This window comes from Zonotrichia leucophrys, chromosome 3 (assembly GCF_028769735.1).
Source record: "Zonotrichia leucophrys gambelii isolate GWCS_2022_RI chromosome 3, RI_Zleu_2.0, whole genome shotgun sequence".
In the NCBI taxonomy this organism is placed as follows: domain Eukaryota; kingdom Metazoa; phylum Chordata; class Aves; order Passeriformes; family Passerellidae; genus Zonotrichia; species Zonotrichia leucophrys.
The window spans coordinates 51,631,919-51,652,706 of NC_088172.1; the positions used below are offsets into that span (position 1 = coordinate 51,631,919).

Below are 20,788 nucleotides of genomic sequence, written 5' to 3' on the forward strand. Positions count from 1 at the left end.
GGCGGCCGGCAGAGGGCGGGGGCCAATGGGCGGCGCGGCGGGCGGGGCCGGGCCCGCCCCTCCTTTCCCTCCGCGGCGCCAGGCAGGGACGCGAGTGGCGCGGCCGCGGCTCCCGCGCTGGCCGCTCCCGCCCGCCCCTTCCTCCCGCGCTCGGCCCCGCACCGCTCCCGGTGCCGGAGGAACCGCGTCCCGCCTCCGACACGGGCCCGAGCGCAGCCTGGCGCCCAGCTACGTCTGCGTCTGCTTGTTTAAATGGACGCGCCCGGGATCTCCACGTCGCCCCGAACGCGCTAAGCTCCCCTACCGGGAAAGGATTCTCTCCCGCACTGGAGATATTCAAGAACTGCCCGGATGCAATCCTGTACCATGTGCTCTAGGATGACCAGGCTTAAGGAGGGATGTTGGACTGCATTACCCACTGTGGTCGCTTCCAACGTGACTCATTCTGTGATTCAAGTCTGGCAGAGGATCCGGGCTACCCCCCAGAAAAGAATTTATTTTATATGACCAACGCTACCAGTGGTTGCAGAGAGAGCAGGAGCACTGCTAGGAGCTAGGCTGACTGGACACCAGTGCAGGAATCCCCACCACTGCTGGAAAAGTAATCTGCTCATAGCTTAAGGAGATTGCATCTGCAGACACAACATCTCTTGCATTAAAATTAATACAGAGCAAGCGAGGGACTTCAAGTCTTTACATAGTACAGCTTGACATGACAGGCCAGAGGCAGTGAAATCCCCCCTATGTAGAGCACTATGTACACCAGGTTTGGAATGCCTCTGTCAGCCTCCTGCCAGAGCTATGTGATGTCTGTTTTTTCTCACACTGATCAGAGCCTTGGCACTCGCAAGGCAACAATACATTCAGTGTTTGTTCAAAAGCTAGATGAGAATACGGAGGCAGGATCTGGCCAGACAGGTTACAGGCCCAAAGATCAGGGAAGGTCTAGGGTGACAAAGACCTAAACAATTAGCTAAGTCTCATGCAAAAGTCCAGTGTGCAGACCTGGCCAATGGCCCCTATTTGTCGGGAAGAATACGAAACTCAACAGCAAACTCCATCTATCACTTGGCATAAGAAGGCCTGGCTTTAAGTCACATCCATAGGACTGCCACAAGTGCTCTCCAGTGATCCATTTACACTACTGATCTGGTTAGAATGAAGACCTCAGTCCCAGTTTCTGCTCCAATAGGCAACTAATTATTTTACACAAAAATTGAGTCAGTGTTTCTTTTTACTTTTTTTATGTGCCAGTTTGGAGTTATAAAACTGCTAGTAAATACAGACTTAGTACTCATGCTTATCAGAAGAAAATATGTATGCCTCATCTTACACACACAGACGTTCCTTCATCTGAAGTTAATGAATGCATCTTAATTTAAAAGACTTGGAACTTAATCATAGTTACCATGCAGTGTTTGCTAGAAAAAAAGAAGATAATCAAATCAAATCAAATGCATCAAATGTTGTAAAATGCTGTTAAATACAGACAAAACCAGTAACTGCTGGTCATAGCACATAGCTTTCAGAAGATCAATAACTTGGACAGTCCATTAAAACCATAAAGGAGACACTGAAGTCAACTGGATACTAAAATATCAGTCAAACAATATTGTAACAATTACTTTTATTTTTGACTTGAGAACAGAAACATTTGTTCCAAAACCAATTCATATGATTCCTCACTTGGCTTCCATGGCTTTTTTTTCCTCCAACAAGGGATATTCCTAAACTTGTTTTGTATTTATAAATAAGGGCCAGAAGGACTTGAAAACATGACAGCGATACACTTTGACTCCCTTTCCCATGATACATGTAAATGATTAATGAATATGTGGATAGATAGAGTGGGATCATTTATCACTTTTTTCCAATCACTCAAACAAAATAGGATTTTTTTGTTCTCCCAAGTAAGCTATTTCACACTGCTGTGTGATGGTTAAGCCATAGTTTAAATGAAAACAGGAACTAGAAATAATTCCTTTTTTAATGCATGCATATCTTTTGAATCAGTTCTCAGTAGAAGTTAAAAACTGCTGTTACTTCTGGTGCAGTCAAATAAACTTTTCACAAGGACTACTGCAGCAATAATGTCTCATATGAAGATAACAAAGTCTTCTATCCAGCAAGTAAGAAAAATGTTTCATATTCATGAGGACACAAGTTGTGATGATTTTCATGATCTGAAAACAAGTTCCATTTTCTGGGTGGTGCTCTGAGAAGATTCTTTGCAGACCAAGGTCTACATCTGTTGTAATGTCCTGAGAAAGAACCACATTCAGGAAGAATTATTTTTATCATTTTCTGAAATAATTTCCATTAGAGATTCATAATCAGCATATTCTCTCAGAGTTTGTATCATTTCATCTAGCATTTCTTCCCCTAGCATGAAAGACTCAACATGATGCACTGATCTGCTTATTCTGTGGTCTGTAATCCGGTCCTGTGGAAAGTTGTATGTTCTGATCTTCTCTGATCTTCCTTTAGTCCCAATCTGTTAAACAAGAAGAATCAGTTTATCATCATCTTAAAAAAATGGTGAAATAGTGATTAGGCATACAAAGCAAAAGGTTTCTCTTCCTCACATGCCTACACAAAATTTGTTATAGTTTCATAGTACTCAGATCACTTCTACAGCTGCAGTAATTGTTCTCAAACATGTAAAAGAACAATTTTACTGCATCATTTTCTAATACTATTCTGGTTCTTCATGCTGCAATCCAGTTCATTTCACTGGATCTCTAGGATTTACCTACTACTGAAATTTTAAGTCTGGCTAATGTATGGCCTTTACTGCTGCAGTAAAAGGCAATGCTGTTGTTCAGAGAGCTTGGGGACTCCACAAATTTTGTTCTCCAGAGTGGCCAAGTGGAAGGCATCTCTTCCCATGGTAGGAGGGTTGGAGCTAGATTGTTTTTAAGGTCCCTGCCAATCCAAACCATTCTGTGATTCTTTGACTTTTTTGCCTCATGTAAGTCCTTCCTGGGCTCCTGCTGCTCTGTATTTCCATTTAGTACTTGCTGTTCAACAAAGGTGTTACCCCAAAGACATATGCTTGTACAGAATTAGATCACAACTAAATGAAACTTACTTGAATCTTTCGAGCATAGTTTCTCTTTTTGGTTTCTTCTTCTAGTTTGGCGTTGTATAGCTTAGCACATAGCATTTGCATAGCCTTCTCTTTGTTTCTAATTTGGGATCTTTCTTGCTGACATTCAGCCACAATCCCTGTCAAAAATATCGTGACATTTAGCATTTAAGATTAACACATACTAAAAGAGCTCTGCAATTTCTGGAAGATTTTTTATACGTTATATTAGGCTGTTACATTTGGACTGGGAATGTAGAAGTCCAGGTTTATTAATGAGTAATGATACATTTTGGGAGAGACGTGTAGGCTGAGTTGTACAGGTGCTTTAAGCCATAAAACAAAAAATTTAATTCAGTGGAAATTTATTTCACTTGGACAACAGAGGGATAGTGAAATAAAAGACACGTGATGTGATCTGACTTATAAAAAGACACCTTCATTACTTGTAAATTTTGGCCACAGTTCCAGGAAATGTAGAATTTAAGGAACAGTAAAATACATAAGATAGTGAGTGTTTAGCATGTGATCAGAATATAAAAAAAGTGGGCACTATTTTATTTAAAAAAATAGAAGGGTGTGCTTTCTCATCTCAAGACACACAATTAAAGGTAAAAAATTAAAAGCCCAAAAAAGGTGCAGGAAGAAGAAATATAGTACAAGCTCAGTTGTTATTTGGATTTATTAAGTAGCTCTGGTAATATTAGAGGATGGTTTTATAAGATCACATAGTATTACTTTCTGAAAGACTTATTTATAAACAACATTTTGGATCACAGTGACGGTTTATAAAAAGATTTAGGATGAGAGAAGTAGAAGAAGCAACAGGACAATTTTAAGGGAAGAGAGATCAGAGAAATGAAAAAGGGAAAGATGGAAGAGGAAAAACTCTGGAGCTAATGTGAGGTATAAACCCCCCTGTTAACTGTGTATAAGTACAAAAAAATTGCAATACGCTTTAAAATTTCTATAACACACCCTAATAACTGCCATCAGCAAAAACAAAGATCTGGTTTTTAGTTTGCTGTGTTTTTATCCAAACAGGCAATGCAAAACATTTTTAATCTGGGGAATCTTTTTGTCGCCATATAGTGAACAGAATTTTAACCTCCCACTGCTTGCCTTCTGTTTTACTAGAGTGATGCAAAAAGTGCAGAATGGATCGATGTTTTAAACAGATACAACAAAATGAGTAGCAAAAATCTGGATACATGAAGATAAAGAGGGTTTGGGATTACCCCGAAACCATGGAGAGCCTGACAAATGTTTGTGGTAGAGAAGAGGAAATGTTATAATGCAAAGAAAGTCAAGAAGGCTGTTGTGAATTGCTCAAATGGAAGTAAAAGACTTAGGAATGGCAATAAAAAGCCCCCATGCAAAGCTAAAATCAGGTAGTATTTGAGGGTGTATCTTATCCCTGCTATGTTTCCTAACCTGAGCCAGAGGGATGGGCCTCTTAATTATGTGTGTCATCTATGGGAAAGGAGCCAGCAGACAAATGGGAGCTGGCATTCTGAGTAGACTCTGCAATTAAAAGTAATGTTTTAATATGAAAATAGCACAACTCTCTTTTGGAGACTAGTCAAGAAAATTCAGATCATTAGATTTCAACCTACTCCATTTTTTGGTGTAATTTTCAATATTTGAAAGCTTAAATATAATTTTTTCATAGAAACTGATCTGACTTCTTTTAGAGTGTCTTGTTTAATAGCAAAATTATAGCTTACCTACTGAAGCCAGTAGTCTTCACTGCTAAAAACTGGAGTGGGCACAAGATGATGCATTTAGACTAGTATGAACAGACATGAAAACTGCGTTAAACCTCTGCTCTACTGTTGCCCAGGTTCGGAAATGAAACCATTGTTTCAGAAGAAATTCTGGTAGCAGTTTTGGAATGTAAATCTTGTACTAAGGAAAGGATGAAGCAGCACCTGTTGGAATGTGAACTATCCGCACAGCACTATCGGTGGTATTGACATGCTGGCCTCCAGCTCCACTAGCTCGCTTTGTTTCTATCCGTAGATCTTTTGGACTAATTTGCAGCCTCATCTGTCATGGGAGACAGAAGAAGAGAAAAAAACTATTTTATGTTGTTTCTATCTAGACAGATATCAAATATGCACAGTCAGTTTATTTCAGATGGCACATTCATGCAAGATCAAACTTCTGAACGCTTACGAGTACTAATTCAAATCCACTTATAAACATATTAAGAAATCTTGGTAATCAGACTGGAATGCATCATGATGGAGACCCAGAAATCAGCCAAATAGTAACTTAATGCATAACCATTGCTTAGCACTAATTTTCCTCTCTTCTGAGAGCTCTGCTGCATTCTCTTCCAGCAGAGTTAACCAATATTTGAGCTTGACTGGATGGTTTTTAAATGAAATGGAAGACATTCCCTTTTTTGGCTTTGGAGTGGAGCAATAGTCTGTGTGAGGAAGGAGCAAGACAATTTGAAGGAAGATCAGGAAGGAGTAACATCTTTGTCAATCTGCTATGTCAACATGAAACTAAGATCAAAACAAAGCTTTCTTAGCCCATTGCTTTTAAGCAGGCAAATAAAGCAAAAAAGACGTAATCTATGAGCTTGGTAAAATGATTTAGTCTTTTGTTACTTTTCAGAAAATGTAGTTTTCCACAAAGCATTCAAGACCATCACAGGGAATTTTCAAGTCATAGTTAAGTAAACTCTCAGTGACTTTACTGAAATTAGGATTATGAGAAAAGACAGAAATTCTTTACTCCATCCCTTTGATAAAAATAAAATAACAAATATGACCTAATTTAAAATTAAGATTAAAAAAGTCATTATGTCAGAATATCAAGAGAGGCAGAAAACACTTGGTATCAAACACGGCTCCTGGTAAATTCTGTTATACTGAAAGATGAATATTACCTCAGTGGGTTGGGGTAATATTGCAACAGTCATTGTGCTGGTGTGAATGCGTCCTTGTTTTTCTGTCTTTGGTACCCGCTGAACACGATGCACTCCTCCTTCAAACTTCATGTATTTGTAAGCCTCAACACCTGCAATACTGGCTACTGCATGTCTTAGGCCACCTTAAATAGAGAAGAAAAACACTTGTAAACCTTTAAGAACTGCTGATACTATGCTGTTATACTTCAAACAATGTATTTACACACCACTGGCATTCGTCTCTTAAAATGATGATTTTACCATTTAAACACTTGGGCAAAATTATGCCAAAAATGCAAAAATAACCTTAAAGCCCTACATATTTACTCACACACTACCTCAAAAAGGAAAGGACTGTCAACATCTCTTTTGTAGAGTGCAATTTCATTTTTTATATACACTTATATAATGTTTTTCTGGAGCAAACAGAACACAGGTTCTTGCACCTCTTACCAATACCTCCAGGCAAACACTTGACAGCAACATCCTACCACCATTGAACAGTTTGGAACTTGGAAGTCAAGCCAATAGCAATCATGGCCTTGGGACAGAGTTTGTGTCTCTACTACTTTATGACATTCTTGATCTTTCTTGTTTGTTGGTGTGCAGTACAAGTGAAGGATCAGAGATGTGATGGCACTATAAATGAACATAACTTTTCACCCATTTTTGTCTTCAATGCAACACAATTCCCAAATCCCATTCCCAGCACAGTGGATAGTGTGCCACCTGAAGACACAGGTGGCCTTGAAAGAGTATTGCTCTTCAAGCCTTGCAATATGAAAGCATAGCTGAGGAGGAAGAAGAGGCACATGCTTCTCAGAAATACTGGTTTAAGCTATCTCTCAGACTAAGGAACTCAACCATAGGAACAAGACAACAGCTTTTTAAAAAAGTTAAATGAAGACAACATGGAATCTGAAATTGCCCTGCGGAGCAGGAAAAAGTCACCTGCCAGTCACAGGCCAGGCTGTTCACCTCCATGGACATGTTAGTTCATTCATAACTTTATTAAAATATATATTGTTTTACAGTCCTGTTGGTGAAAGATTGGAAGAGGCAATTTGGCTTTCAATCTCACATAATTTTTATCCTTCTGCTTTTAGTATTTGTAGTGGCATGTGTGCCTACATGCTTAGAATAAGATGACCAAGAAACTGGTTCACATGACAGGTATTTAGGTCATACTGCTTCAAACTGACTACTACCAACATAGACTTATTAAGAACTGCAGAGAAATCTAATGAAATTTTGACAGACCTTTTATGCTGGCAGACAAGTTGTAGACCTGTTAAATGTAGTTAACTCTTGATAACTATGTGTTTGCCCCTTTTATACAAAATGTCCCAATCTATCCTGATGTCTGATTTACTCAGAACAAGGGTATGAATTTGCACTTGTTTTTTATGTGGTATCTTAGATCAGGGAAAAGTCCCACATCTGTGTCTCTGCCTGCCACAACAAGGTGAGAAGCAGTGGATAAATAATGACATGTGATTTGTGCTTCAACACGTGCGCTGAATCTTCAACATGCCATTTATATGCATAGTGGCATCCCACGGGGTAGGTCAATAGTCATTTAAGAGTGGACTGTAACCTGTATTTTATGGCACCTGGTTCACACATGCTCACCTTCAGATTTCAAATTCAGGAGTTCTCTGAAATAAGGGAGACTGACATTTTAACACAGGACCTTGCTTTTACTCATGTGAATAAAAATGGAATGTGGTAGGATGTAACAGCCTAGTGTCACCAGCATGCTTAGCCCCATGCTTAGTCAGCACAGCACACTTTGAACCTGAGGGTTCAAATATCCATTTCATTGGCCATGCCATGTATAGTGCCCCTACCTCCCAATTCATCTCCAGCATGTTTAGATAATATGTGGTTACACAAAATCAAAAAATAACCTGCAAGAGGCTGACAAAAGCTAGGACTGCCTTTAGTTTTCCCAAGATTTGCATCCTAAATGTTAATTAAGGTGCATAAGCAAACCCTTAGCAAAACAGACTTTAAAATTAACATATAACCATTTAAAAACTAGCCCTTTACAAGAGAAAATATGGATAGACTTATACTAGGTTCACATATTAGTTCCATTTCCCATTTAAGGCATTAATGAGAATATCTCTGAGGATGTGGGCTCCTTGTCCAAGGATTGAGCTTTCACCAAAAGGGTAGCCAAGCCCAACTCCCTTTTTCTTCTCATCATAGGACTGTAAGCTGAGTCAGATCTGACTTACAACTATTCCATAACAGGGAATTTTCAGCCAAATCAATGGACTGATCCAATTAGTACAGTGGCCTCAAAACTGCTAGAGATGAGAAAGAAAAAACATACAGATGGCTGGAAGATGAGACAGACTTTGCTTAAGCTGACCGAAACTTGCTCTGAAGGTGAAGTGTGTGAGACTGCTGGGGCTTACCCAATCCAAGTCTTGCCTCAATGGAAGGGCAACTCTCCTCTCCCCCTAGTATGTGAAAAAAAAAGACCCAGATCCCCAGACCCTTCCTCTTTTCTGTTTACACCCATCTAATGTGTACATTTACTTAAAAAAAAAAAAAAGAAATAAACAGATTTCTGTTGGCTTTGAGGGCCAAATTGGTTCAGCTCCTAGCAAAACATCTGTCTGGTCATGAGTGGGGATGAACAGCATTTTGTTCCTTCAGTAAGAAGATGCACTCTAATATGAAGCTTCTCATCCCTATCACCAAGTGAACTGTGTAAGTTTACTTGGCACATGAGCTCTTGACAATACAAGAAGTTTATTAATATTAACAAATCTAGATAATAGAAAATAAGGAATTCAAGTGTCGTATTTCTTCAAAGTATATTATTTGAATTATTAGCAGTCCTCTAGAGAGGAGTGAGCCACTCTAGAAGGGAGCCTGAGTTCATGTTCATGGACTTGAAATAAGATAATTGCTAAGAACTCTAAAGAAAGATATTAAAACAGTTGACAAATATAACACTTTTGAAAATCAAATTCTAATAAAGATTTTAACAGCTGTTACAGATGAGTTATATCCAAATATCCCATTCCCTTATATTAGAGATGAAATACTATTACAAATAAATTTAAAATGTTTTAGATTAAACTTCAAGAATTTTTTTAATGAAACTGATTCCTCTACGCCAATAGATCCATAATAAAAAACAGATTTTTCAATCTTCCACCAACCTAATCTAGAAACAATAAAACATTAGATACCTAAGCAGAACACTGCAGCCAAATAAAGTTTACATAAACTTTATTTAAAAAAAGCTAAACCAACATATCTGTATCACTTTCTAAATTTCTCCTTCTGCCAAGCACTTGTCTTTCAATAGTTTTAAAATGTAGAAATGAAATTACTGAAAGACAAATTTTCTTTGTAGCACTTTAGTATTTTAATAGTTTTTCTGAAATGGAGTTTCATGCCCAAATACAGAAGCTGAAGAGAATTGTAATCAGACATTCGAACAATATTACACTTCTAAAATTAAAATAGTGCAAATTAGTTTCCTTTACTTTGGAAATTAAAATATCACATGAATGAGTGTTTCAACTTGAATTAGGAAGTTACAGTTTTTTCATTACTGACCTAGTTCACTGGGAAAGTATTCTAATACTTCAAATTTCCACTTTTTATAAGCAGCATATCGTTGATACATATCAAATATCTCCGAGGTGAACAGCATGGCTTCCTGCCCTCCAACTCCAGCAGTTACTTCCATGACAAGATCACTCTCATCTGTTTCTTCTGAAGGAATCAAAAGCAACACTATCTGTGAATACAAAAGCACCCAGCTAAGACTCCTCTCTGACACTGCTGTCCACACCTGTCTGTAACTGATCCAGGCTGTGCTCTCCCACCCTGAGGACAGGCTTCAGCCAGGCAAAGGTGTGCAAGGCTGATGCTGCATTGAGGGAGGCTCCCTGATTCTGTTCAGGGTCACAGCAGCTACACAGGCCTCTCTTGAGGGTCACAAAGCTTCACAGAAGTTTTTAATCCATCAGGAGCACTGTGAGGATAAACCACAGGATACATGCCTGTTCTTGCAACATAACTGAATCAGAGCCCCCCTTAATTCTATCTCAGTTGCAGAGCTAAGAAGGAAGTTCACAAGCACAGTCCTTCAACAACAACACAAATGTATTATTTGTTTATTTATTTTTTTAAAAAGAGCCTCATTTGCAGAAGAAAGATATACCAAAACCAAAAAATGATCAAAATTTTGCAAGCTGAATCAAAATTCTGGATGATTTGAAAATGCTTTTAAATCCTCATCCTTTACTAGCATTGGGTGATGTTTCTTTCCACAGATGATGACTTCTTTTGGCAGAATCATAAATATTTACAAAAAATATTTATAAAGTGACTGTAGTATTGTTGTTGGAGGAATAAAGCATACAACCACAGCAGCTTCTACGGTTAAGTTGAAACAGTCTGTTTACCTAAGGATTTTTTTTGTTAGATAACATAGATACTCTGTAAAATTTATATAAAGTAGCAGCCCAACATAGTTACATATTACTACATTTTTTCCAAACCCACCAGTGAGTGACACTATGTAAGTTTAATGTTTCCAAGGGCTAAAGAGTTGAATATCCATAAAGATACACCCAGACAAGACAAACTATAGCACCTATTTAAAAAGATACTTTGAAACATTTCCAGGTACAAACAGACACTTGCTTACAGGATGTCTTTATAGAACCTGATTTTTAAATTTTCCTTGGCTACAAGACACTGCCTGGGGACTATAACTAGCACAGTGGGGAGGAAGAAGAATTTATCACATATATCTTGATGGCAATCATAGAATGGTTTGGGTTGGAAGAGGCCTTAAATATCACCTAGTTCCAACACCCCCAAGAAGACAATTTGGATTTGTTAATTTAAGAATGGCAAGGAAACAAGGGCTTTATAAGGGGATCTAACCTGTTGTTTCAGTTCAGCTATCTCTTCTTCATAGGAAGCAATTTCTGTTTCTGCAAGCTTCCGGAAATCTTCATTCTCATCTGAAATATTTGAGTATGGTTAATCCTCAGACATATATCAGTGCCATATATCTAAGAAAACCTTTTAAATAAATAACCATATGAATAACTTACTATAAAAAAAACCCAAAAAACACCCAAACCAAAACCATATTACCACACAACCCCTCCTTCCCCCAAAACACTAAAACTGTTAGAAAAACAAATTACTAATATGGTCTGTAAAGAAGATTCTAAGTACCGACTGTTTTCTAATCCTGTGCAGGTATAAGACATGAGAAAAATCTGAAATAAAAGAATTTCTGCTAAAACATGCAAAACTAAAATTCAAACCAACAATAAAAAACAACAATTACTGCGCCGGTGGTCAAACAGTAACACACACAGGTTGCACAGATTGGTTGTGAATTTTCATTTTCACTCCTTGTTAAAAGGACTAATACCCCTATCACTGAATGCAAAAATCTGAATACTACAGTTCTAGGGAATACTGGGGAATACTAGTTCTAGGGAATACTTAATCATCTAATGAATGTTTATTGATGCTAAAATAGTCCATTCCTACATTTTAGTTTTCTAACTGCTATCAAAACGAAGTTTGATTCTCAGTAAAAAAAAGCAGCCCATTATTTGGCAGAACTAAACGTGCGCAGCTTCTGGCACACAACAAAGTCAAATCATGGTGTGGAGACAGCAGATCCAGGTGCTGACTTCTATGACTGCCAAAACGGAGAGAGGCAGGCGGCCTGGGCTGTCTTGGCAGGAAGGCAAAGATTGATAAAAACAAACAAAAAAGAAAAAACCTGCACCAAAACTTTATAAGTTTCCTATCCCCGATTAGTTATCTCTGTTTTATATGAAATAGGTTCCAGCATCAGCACTTCCCACGCCGGCGGAAGTACTTTCCCCACTGGAGGGCTGTTTCCTTTGCCCTCGGGGGGCGCCCCGTGCTCCCGGGGGTGACACGTGCGGTGTCACCGGCCCGCCCCGCCCGGGGACACGCGAACCCACCGCGCGCACTCCCGCCATCCCACCGGCAGGTGCGCCGCGCCACGCACCGGACTCCGCCCCCCGCCCCACCCAAGGCCCGCTCGCCCCACCCAAGGCCCGCTCGCCCAATGGCGTCCGCGCATGCAAATAAGCCCCCGCCCTCTGCCCGCCGCTCGGGGCCGCTCCCCGGTAAGGTGGTGACGTCACGCTCGTGGACCCGGCCGGCCGCGCGCCGCGTCCCGCACCTCGCGCCAGCTCCCGCGTGTCGCGCAGCTCCCGCTCCTTGTCGCGCAGCCGCTGCACGCGCGCCGCCAGCTGCGGCGCCGCCCCGCCCTCGCCCCGCGCGCGCGCCTCCAGCAGGCGGCGCAGGGAGGGCGCGGCGAACAGCTCCTCCAGGCCGGGCCGTGCGCTCAGCCCGCGCCGCGCCGGCAGCCGCCATCCCACCGGCGCCGCCCGGAGGGGATGGCGAGGGGGCAGCGCGGCTGTTCGGTAGCCCTGCGCCGCGCGGAGAGCCCGCGAGAACAGCCGCATTTCTGGCTGGGGCCGGAGCGTGGCCGCCCTCCCGTCGCCCGGGCGTCACTGCCGTTCCGGACACGCCCGAACGCGCTTGGCGGCCTCCCTTCCGGATTTCCGGAAGTTGCCGAAGAGACTCGATGCTGGCGTTGGGCGCAGTCGGAAATCATCGGGTCTCCAGTGGCGGAAATGGCCGAAGGGGTTCGGCTTCCCTCGGCTCGCGCTGTCCCGCCATGGGGCGGGCTCTGATTGGCCAGCGCTGACGGGGCGGGGCGCTCCCTTTTGGCCCGGCTGGGCGCCCCGAGCGCCCTCTGCAGGCCCCGGGGTGGCGTGTTAGTCATTCTGAACCAAAAAAAAAAAAAAAAAAGAAATCAAAACACTTCAAACCCCATCAAATCCTCCGTTCCCTGGCTTATAGCTGGAGTTCTGAACAAGAGCCCCCGGGGTACTGAGGTTTCCACTGGAGCGGTTTAAAGTCTGCATAGGTAAAAGTGGGGTTGGTGAGGAGTGTGAGGTGCGGCTTTAGATATCTGGGTTACTCTTACAGACTTTCTCCCTTCAGAAGAAATCTTCAGAATTTAAGTATGCTGGGGAGGACCGTGCAAAAATTGTGGAAGGATGTCCCCGTACTGAAAGCAGGTGCAAAATTAAGCATTTAGAGAAAAAGAAATGAATTGTCAGAGGAAGCAGAAAGGGCAATTCTAAGTGCCTTCACATCAGAAATTAGGGGTAAGACTAAACGACAGCCCATTTACACAATACAGATCTGAGTACAATGTTTTGCACGTAAGTTTCCAGTGGGAAATCAGCGAGGATGCAGCCATTTAGGAACTATGTGTTCGGGGGTGATCTGGGCAAATCCCTCCTGAAATGCAGACCGAGTGCATATTACCTTGTTTTAGATAACATCATTAGTAAGATTCTTGGCTAAACTCAAAACAGTTTCAAGATTATATTTTATTATAAAAATGTGCAACTATCCATAAAATTTCATTAGGCAGTATTTTGTGTTACAATCATTGGAGGAGTCAGAGTTCTGTCCTTGCCTTCTTTCTGTCCTTGTTCATGTCTTACCAGAACCAGGCTATCATGTCTTACAACTAAATTACAGTGTTGGAATAACAGTTACTTCCTTATGAAACATTAGTAAATTGTTATTTTCACAAATGCAGTATCAAAAGCAAGAGTAATTCTTGAAAACCTAAGTAGTTCTGGTAGTCAGAAAAGAAAACATGGAAGTTTTTGTTCTATGATGGAAATCCAAAGGCCAGTGTGTGAGTTTGTTATTCAAAATATTAGACATTAAAATGAATGGTTAGATAAAAATGTTTTCCTATGATTTTAAGCACACAGCTTTGGACAGGTGTATTGGGAAAATCATTAAAATCATTTAAAGCAATCATTTAAAGTAAAAGTCACATTGAAATATCTTTTTGGAGAATGTACAGTCTGTGTGAGTTGTCTGGCACTGTTAAAAACCCCTGGCCATCACTTATGAAATCTCACCCACCAAAAGCTTCCTTTGCACCCTTTCCTACTGCCTGCCCATGAAGCTCCTTGAAGTCTTCTTCCAGAAGCATAAAGGAAAAATTATCCAATTTATGCTTTAGCAGACAAAATATTTTGATGTTCTATAACAATGAATAAGCCTCTAACTGCTGTGTGAGCCCAGCTTGTGAAGAGACCTATGGAAAACTCAGAAAACTTAGAGTAAGGGGTAATTTAAGATAAAGCTTTTGAGAAAAAAGAGAAAAAAGTAATCTGAGTCAATGACTGATGGTCAGCCTTTGAATCACCTGAATCATATCCCTGTTTTAAATGAGAAGGATGGATTTCCACAGGGTGAGTTCTTGGATAAAGGAAGGGGCAAAATCAGACTTTTGGTGTAAAGTTAAAATAATATGCAGCCACTGTTTCTGTCAAGTCTTTGTCCAACTGATTTTGGCACTATTATTGCTTTATTCTTTCATCCCACCATCACTTGTACTATTGGCAGAAATATGCAGGACGTGTTCAAACAGGGCCGATGCTTTGTCACTGCAAATGTACTCAGAATATTGGCGAACAGGATGGGACTTTGGTTGCTGTGTGCGAGTCCCAGGATGTGCTACAGTGCTACTCTTGGGTCCCTTAAAAAGTAACAGCTTTATAGGCTGAGAAAATCCCTATTTGGAAGTTGACAGTCATGATTCAGATCAACTTGGAGGAGACATTGCAGCTATCTGCCTATGTGCAACCTTAATTTATTGCTTTCTTGAATTTAAGGGCTCAGGCTCCATTGACTGGGTCAACAATGCCAGGAGCGGGCTTCGACATTGTGGAAATACAGACTTTGCTCCTTGTGGTGTAGAGAGTTGCTAAAATTAGAGACTTTCTTATATCAGCTTTGACTGCTTTTGAATTGGTGTTATGGAACTTCTGCTAAATGGCTTTTGCAACCACTTCCTGCATATGGAAGTGGGGGGTTCCTAACCAGGCTCACAGCATGGTCAGTCCAGCAAGCTGCTCTTACTGAAAAATCCCCACCTGATTTTAGATATTGGCTCCTTGCAACTGAGTTTGCTGCCCAGGGAATCAAGTTTAGTGCGAGGTGACATCTTAAACCCTGGCTGTTGAAGCTAGACTGTAGTTCTCCTTTATTTGCTTGGTTTAGGCCATAGCCTAGCAGCACTTCAGCATGCTTTTAATTTTAGAAGTAGCTGTTGCTAGCTGAAGTGTGGTTTGTATCCATTTTCTGTTGTCTTGCAAATGAACTAGTGGGCTCCACAGGTACTCACTTGAGTTATGGGCTGGCTGTGGACCTGGAGGTGCTATGACCACATTCCCATATTACCGTGCCGTAGCTGTTTAACCTGCAGCCCAGCCACCTGTGTCACCAACCTGTCACCAACCTGTCTTTTCTCACTCAAACCTTGAGTCTCCTTCACACCACATGTGCCTTCAGGCTAATCTGAATGCTCATGATACTGTCTGTGAGTTTTGCTTCATTCTGAGTGTCCCAAAGTACTTTAAGCTCATTTATGTGAAAGCTGGCTGTAAACAGCTAAGTTGAACACATGTGTAACACAGTATAGATTGAGTTTCTTTTCAGCCTAAAGGACAGGAAGGTTCAGAAGTATTCTGCTTATTTTTGGCTCTTTGGCATTAGGTTCTATCTGACAAGAATTTAAAACACCAGGCAAAAGTGACAAAAAACATAGCTCACTTTCTGTAGTGCACTTGCCATATACATTCTCATGAAAAACTGAAATACAAGTTAAATACATACTTATTTTATTCCAAGCTATAAATAAGTGTATTTAGGCAGTTTTTCAAAGTGTATTGTACACTGCATGCACAATAAATCAGTTTAATAGCTTGACTTTTTTACAGTTTGTGTTCAAAGAACTGTATGATAGGCAATGAGATCATGTTACTTATTGTCCATTTGGACCACATCCATTTTTGTCATAAAAAAATTTGGGAAATCCAAACCAATAAACGAAATGTATATTAAATGTTTTAATGCGAGCACTTGCTCCAAGAAAGAAACTTTACATGCTATGTTCAATTTTTAAATCCTTCTCAACAGAGGATTGTAGACAATAAACTTTTAAACGTGATTTCATTGCAGTATTACACTGAAGATTGGTGTAATATTTTTCAAAATTATGTCACAGTTTCCAAATACAGATTTTGGAACCTTATGCTAGAAATCAAGGTAATATTTTAGGGCCTGCACATCTAGCTTTAAACCTGTCTTGAAAGGATGACTTGTCTGTGTTGACAAGAAGTTCTACCTGTGTGAAATATCTTATAAAGATAGCTTATGACTAGCAGGTCACCATCAAATAGTAACATTAAGAATATTCAAGTCTACATTTGTCAAGACTTATGCATGCAGTTTTGTCTCTTACACATTGCTTAGATGTGTGCACTAAATGTGTTGTGCCTCAAACACCAACAACTTGAAATTACACTATGTAAATATATACATATATGATGCTGTATATGTTTAGTACCAAGTAAATATAACTAGTCAAATGATACTAGACATATGTAGGACCATAGTTAAATTCCAATTAAGAAAAAAGCAAGAAAAAATATTTTTTTCCTAACAGCATTTCACAGTAGAAGGAGGCAGTCCTTTCTCACTGAATTTTCCCCCCTCAGGATTTGTAAACATCATAGCTCGTATTCGATCAGTATCATAATTGAATATTTTATTCATAATGGTAAGTAGCTAACCAACATGAATAAAGTTGTCATAACACGGTAGCACTTTCAGACAAAACAGGTATTTATTAAAAGAAACATTTATAAATATTTTGTCTTGCATTTTAAACTACATTTTCATAAATAACAATATTTAAAAGTGCTGAATATGGTAGGATAGTCAGCAATGCCACTGTAAACAGATTTGTTTTTCCACTTTGCGGATTTTTGTTTTAGATCCCATTTTGTCAAACACTACAACAGTTAAAATATTTGCATAGGGAATAGAGAATAGCCCTTTTAATCATCTCCTGAATTCTATATAAATTACAAAACCAAATCAGTTTAAGAAACAGTTTGTTAAATTGTTCATATATATATATCCAAAAAAAGCACAGAGGTTTCAAGTAAAAAGAATGACTAAAAAATTCCCCAAGCCTGCTATCTGAAGCATGTTCAATAAATTAAGAAAATGAGAGGTAGTAAAACAAAGGGAAAAAAATAAGCCCCAGAAGAGAAACTAAGACCTGCATGCTCCTAGTTCGGGTGCCACAGCAGACCTGCCTCGGCAGCAGCAGCTCCCGCCAAAGCCGGCACCGGAGGCTGCCCGCAGGGAGTAACTGAGGGCTGCGAGCCAACTGTGCTCAGGCCAGATTCCACTCGAGGACACAACTGCAGACCCTGCAGGCCAGTCGGAAGCGATGGGCTCGTGCCGTGTTCAGTCCTACGCAAGTGAGAAGAACCTTGCCTCTGAAGTCTTAGCATGGTTGTCAGTATTAAATATATATATATACGCACACAAACATTATATATATATATATTTATTTAACAAGTATTCAGAGCAATTTCTTGCTGTATCTTTAGCAGTTTATGAGGGATGCTAACACTCATTTTGCTTGTATATGGTGGGTATGAAGATGGGGTTTTTTTAAGTTCCAAGTCACTGTCTCTTTAAACATCAAAATGTGTCCTGAAACTGGACATTCTTTGATAAAAAGGCCAAGCAAACACCTATTAAAAACACCATGGCAGCCTAGTGATGGGAGTACTGTGCTGCCTTAGCTATGATTAAGGGCTCAGTACAGGAATCTTTACCCAGGAAAGACACCCATTCTGTTTCTCTAGGCATTTTGCTTGGGCAAGATCTGTGGGTTTAGAAGCCCTTGAAGTTTGGTTTATATTACTCTCCAAACCCCTTGTTTTCAAGGAGTTGTTCAAAATCAATGAGGCTAGAAGCTAAGATAAGTCTTCTTTAACCCGCCACCTCATAAAACGTTACTTCATTTAAAAACATTTTTTACCGGATTTAGCTTTCAAAAAAAAATATCTTACAGAACAGATGCAGTTCATCAAAATGTTCTAAAATGCTCTAAAATGCTACATGTAGGCAATCTTTTATTAAATTTCTTTATTCAAAAAACTAAATTATCAAGCTTTTTGTGTTGTTTCTTGTTTCTTTTTTTTTTTTTTTCTGAAGTACATAACATTATACAACAGTGTTAGAACTGGATAGCCAGTCTTTAATAAATCAATTACAGTATCTGACATCTGAAATGTACATTGAAAATCTTTGTTCTTTTAACAATTAAACAATATCAGCGCATAGATTGTGTCACCCAGAAATGGATCCCTTTAAGTGATTTGTGCTTTATTTTTCTCCTTTTATTTTTCTTTTTCTTTGACATTGCAAACTCTGTAATGAAAATGCCACAGTTTTGGCAGTGAACAACCAGAGGAATCCTCCGCTTGATTTATTTTAAATAAACAGTGATAAATAGCTCTTTTTCTCTGTACAGAAATATTGGCTTCAAAAAGTCAGTGTATTGTACTCAGTAGAGCATGTAGAGTAATGCTACACCTTAAAAATTGGCTTTTTAGTTAGTGATGTTAAAAAATGCAAGCCTCTTTCTGGTTTGCTGTAATTGTTTCTATGTACCATAGGACTGTATTGCACAAAAAAAAAGTTTTTAAATACAGCTATAATTTATATTATTGGATTAAATATTGCAACAACTAAGTGGTAAGTGAAGCAGTTTTACCTTGCACATGCAGTGTGAGGATACACAAGGAGATTGTTCATAAAACTACAAATACATAATTGCAATCTTGACTGCAGTAGGGTGAAAGGAGTGTGAAACAAATGTATTTTGGCAAATCCATTGATCCCCTCCCACGCCATCTTGAGCAAGGAGGACCTTGGTAAAAATGTAGACAGAGACCGTAATATGTATTTTTTTTCTTCACAGTAGCCTGAGTAGTGCTAAACTGTAGTTCTCCAGGAACCCAGCTCCAGATGTTATTAAACTAATTTTCTTCCATCCCACCCACCCAAAAAAAAAAAAACCAAGTTATTTTGTTTGAAAATTAAAACTAAGTTTCAGAAGTAGAGCCTGTAATACTTTCAACAAGAGACTTATAAATCTGAGAGTTCAAAAACCTTGGAAAAGAGTCTCTGTGCATCAAGGTGTATATCTGGAGCTGGGCATCTTCATACATGTGAGGGCTTGGATCCAACAAGTTTCTGTTGATCACTTCTCTCACCCGGGAATCAAGACTAACCTGAAGAAGATGAGCACAGAATAATGAAACAATAACATTGGAAAAGCTGTAATATGTCTCTTTATTTCTCAGGGCTCCATTGAACATGCTGAGTTTATCAGTTACTCAGTAGTGCTCTGTGCTTCTTTCAGAACCATCACACAATTACTGGGTAATGCACTGAGACCATCACCTCTATTTCAGTTTTGACTTGGTCTTTGCATCCCTCTTAAGATCTGTGCAATGAAATGCAGCTGTATAGCAGATTAAATGCAGTGCAACTGCAGTTTTCCAAAACATATTGTTTTACCTTAAAAATAATTTGTATGCATTTAAAAATGTTTCTCTGAAATGAATGTTGAATTACCCTCATTCAGAGAGCTGCAGGTTTTTTTCTGAGCATTTATGGTTAAACTTTTTGAAGATTTCTACTCATCATTCTTATCTGGCTGCCCTAGAGATTTTTTTTTCCTGTTTCTTTTTCAGGCACTACATTTGTTCCTTACAAATTACCCAGGGATTTTTATAATTTTTATTGTGTTAATCTCCCCATTATTATTAACTATTTCCATCAGATTTTTTTCTTCTTGTCAGAACTCTTTAACATCTGGTAATTCATACTTTCAGGAGATCATATATCCATATTGAAGTTGTTAGCAAGTTTCAGTTTTAGCTTCTCATTTACTTACCATTTGTGATGAACTCCTGTGCTTAGGCAGGCAGAAAAGGCCATATTATGCTTGGGATGAATGCCCAGATGATTTTAGAATATCCTTTAGAAATCTGAGTGAATGTACAGTTTATCCACAAAATGCTATAAAACCTAGTAAATTAATGCGTTCTGGATTAAATGAAATGGCAGTAGCAGCAAGGCCCACTGGGACAGCAAAGGTTTACTCAGCTAAGAAGAAAAGGGCTAAAATCCTGAGTAGATAAATGTCAAGAAGAGATCAGTTAAGAAACTGTGATTTACACCAAGGTGCAATCTGAACCCTACGTCTCTGCAACTGTACAAAGATACTCATACTGTCTGAAGGGTTGACTTCAACCTTGATACACAAAGGATGGTAACCAAGATGAAAACTCAGAATATGTTTGGATTTGTGAGCCTGTGCTTTCATACATGGTGAAACAAAGTCTTTGAAAAATGCTGATGTGTTGTCATATAGTATGGTACAGCACTGAGAAGTAAATATACATTTTCATTCTGTCTTCAGATTCTACCAGCTGTAGAATCTGGCACTGTTGTTTTGTTAGCATACTGGAGTATGCTACTGACAGAGCAGACAAGCTGTCTCCTCTAATATTTGCTCTCACTTGGTTGTCAGTCACAAGGCACAGCTATGAGAGACCAGTGGTGCTGCTCAGCCAGTGAGTGTAGGCAGGAGTACAGTACTAAGGCAGTTTTGAGTGGCAGTGTTGCAACCATGTGCCTTCAGAATGTGTTTGAACAGATTTCAAGCCCAAACCATTGCATCTCTACAGCACAGAAAGGACACTAAGATTTAAGCAATTCGCCCCCTGACACCCAGGCACACACATTTATATCAACAAAAA

At 39.6% G+C, this 20,788-nt stretch overlaps 2 protein-coding genes across 5 annotated transcripts in view; both read right to left on the reverse strand.

The window, feature by feature from the left end:
- Positions 1–1,216: 1,216 nt before the first annotated feature.
- Positions 1,217–12,703, reverse strand: MTRF1L (mitochondrial translation release factor 1 like). Its single transcript, XM_064708186.1, has 7 exons — positions 12,232–12,703; positions 10,938–11,017; positions 9,597–9,780; positions 5,991–6,154; positions 5,020–5,137; positions 3,092–3,228; positions 1,217–2,494 (listed from the first exon to the last, which is right to left on the reverse strand). The coding sequence occupies exons 1-7, from the start codon at positions 12,515–12,517 to the stop codon at positions 2,279–2,281; spliced, it is 1,185 nt and encodes a 394-aa protein (XP_064564256.1). The 5' UTR covers positions 12,518–12,703; the 3' UTR covers positions 1,217–2,278.
- Positions 12,704–15,751: 3,048 nt separating this feature from the next.
- The window catches only part of RGS17 (regulator of G protein signaling 17), a 70,777-nt gene continuing 65,740 nt past the window's right edge, over positions 15,752–20,788 (reverse strand). For all 4 annotated transcript variants that reach the window (XM_064708190.1, XM_064708189.1, XM_064708188.1 and 1 more), the window contains exon 5: positions 15,752–19,252. In XM_064708190.1, coding sequence (XP_064564260.1) covers positions 19,064–19,252 — 189 coding nt within the window. In that variant the 3' untranslated portion in view covers positions 15,752–19,063. The remainder of the gene's footprint in view (positions 19,253–20,788) is intronic.

Coding starts and splice junctions, on each gene's coding strand:
- MTRF1L (XM_064708186.1), bottom strand. CDS start 12,517: ATGCGGCTGTTCTCGCGGGCTCTCCGCGCGGCGCAGGGCTACCGAACA. Junction 5,138..5,990: donor TATTACCCCAACCCACTGAG/GTAATATTCATC, acceptor CTCCCATGACAG/ATGAGGCTGCAAATTAGTCC. Junction 3,229..5,019: donor GATAGTTCACATTCCAACAG/GTGCTGCTTCAT, acceptor TATTTTTGACAG/GGATTGTGGCTGAATGTCAG.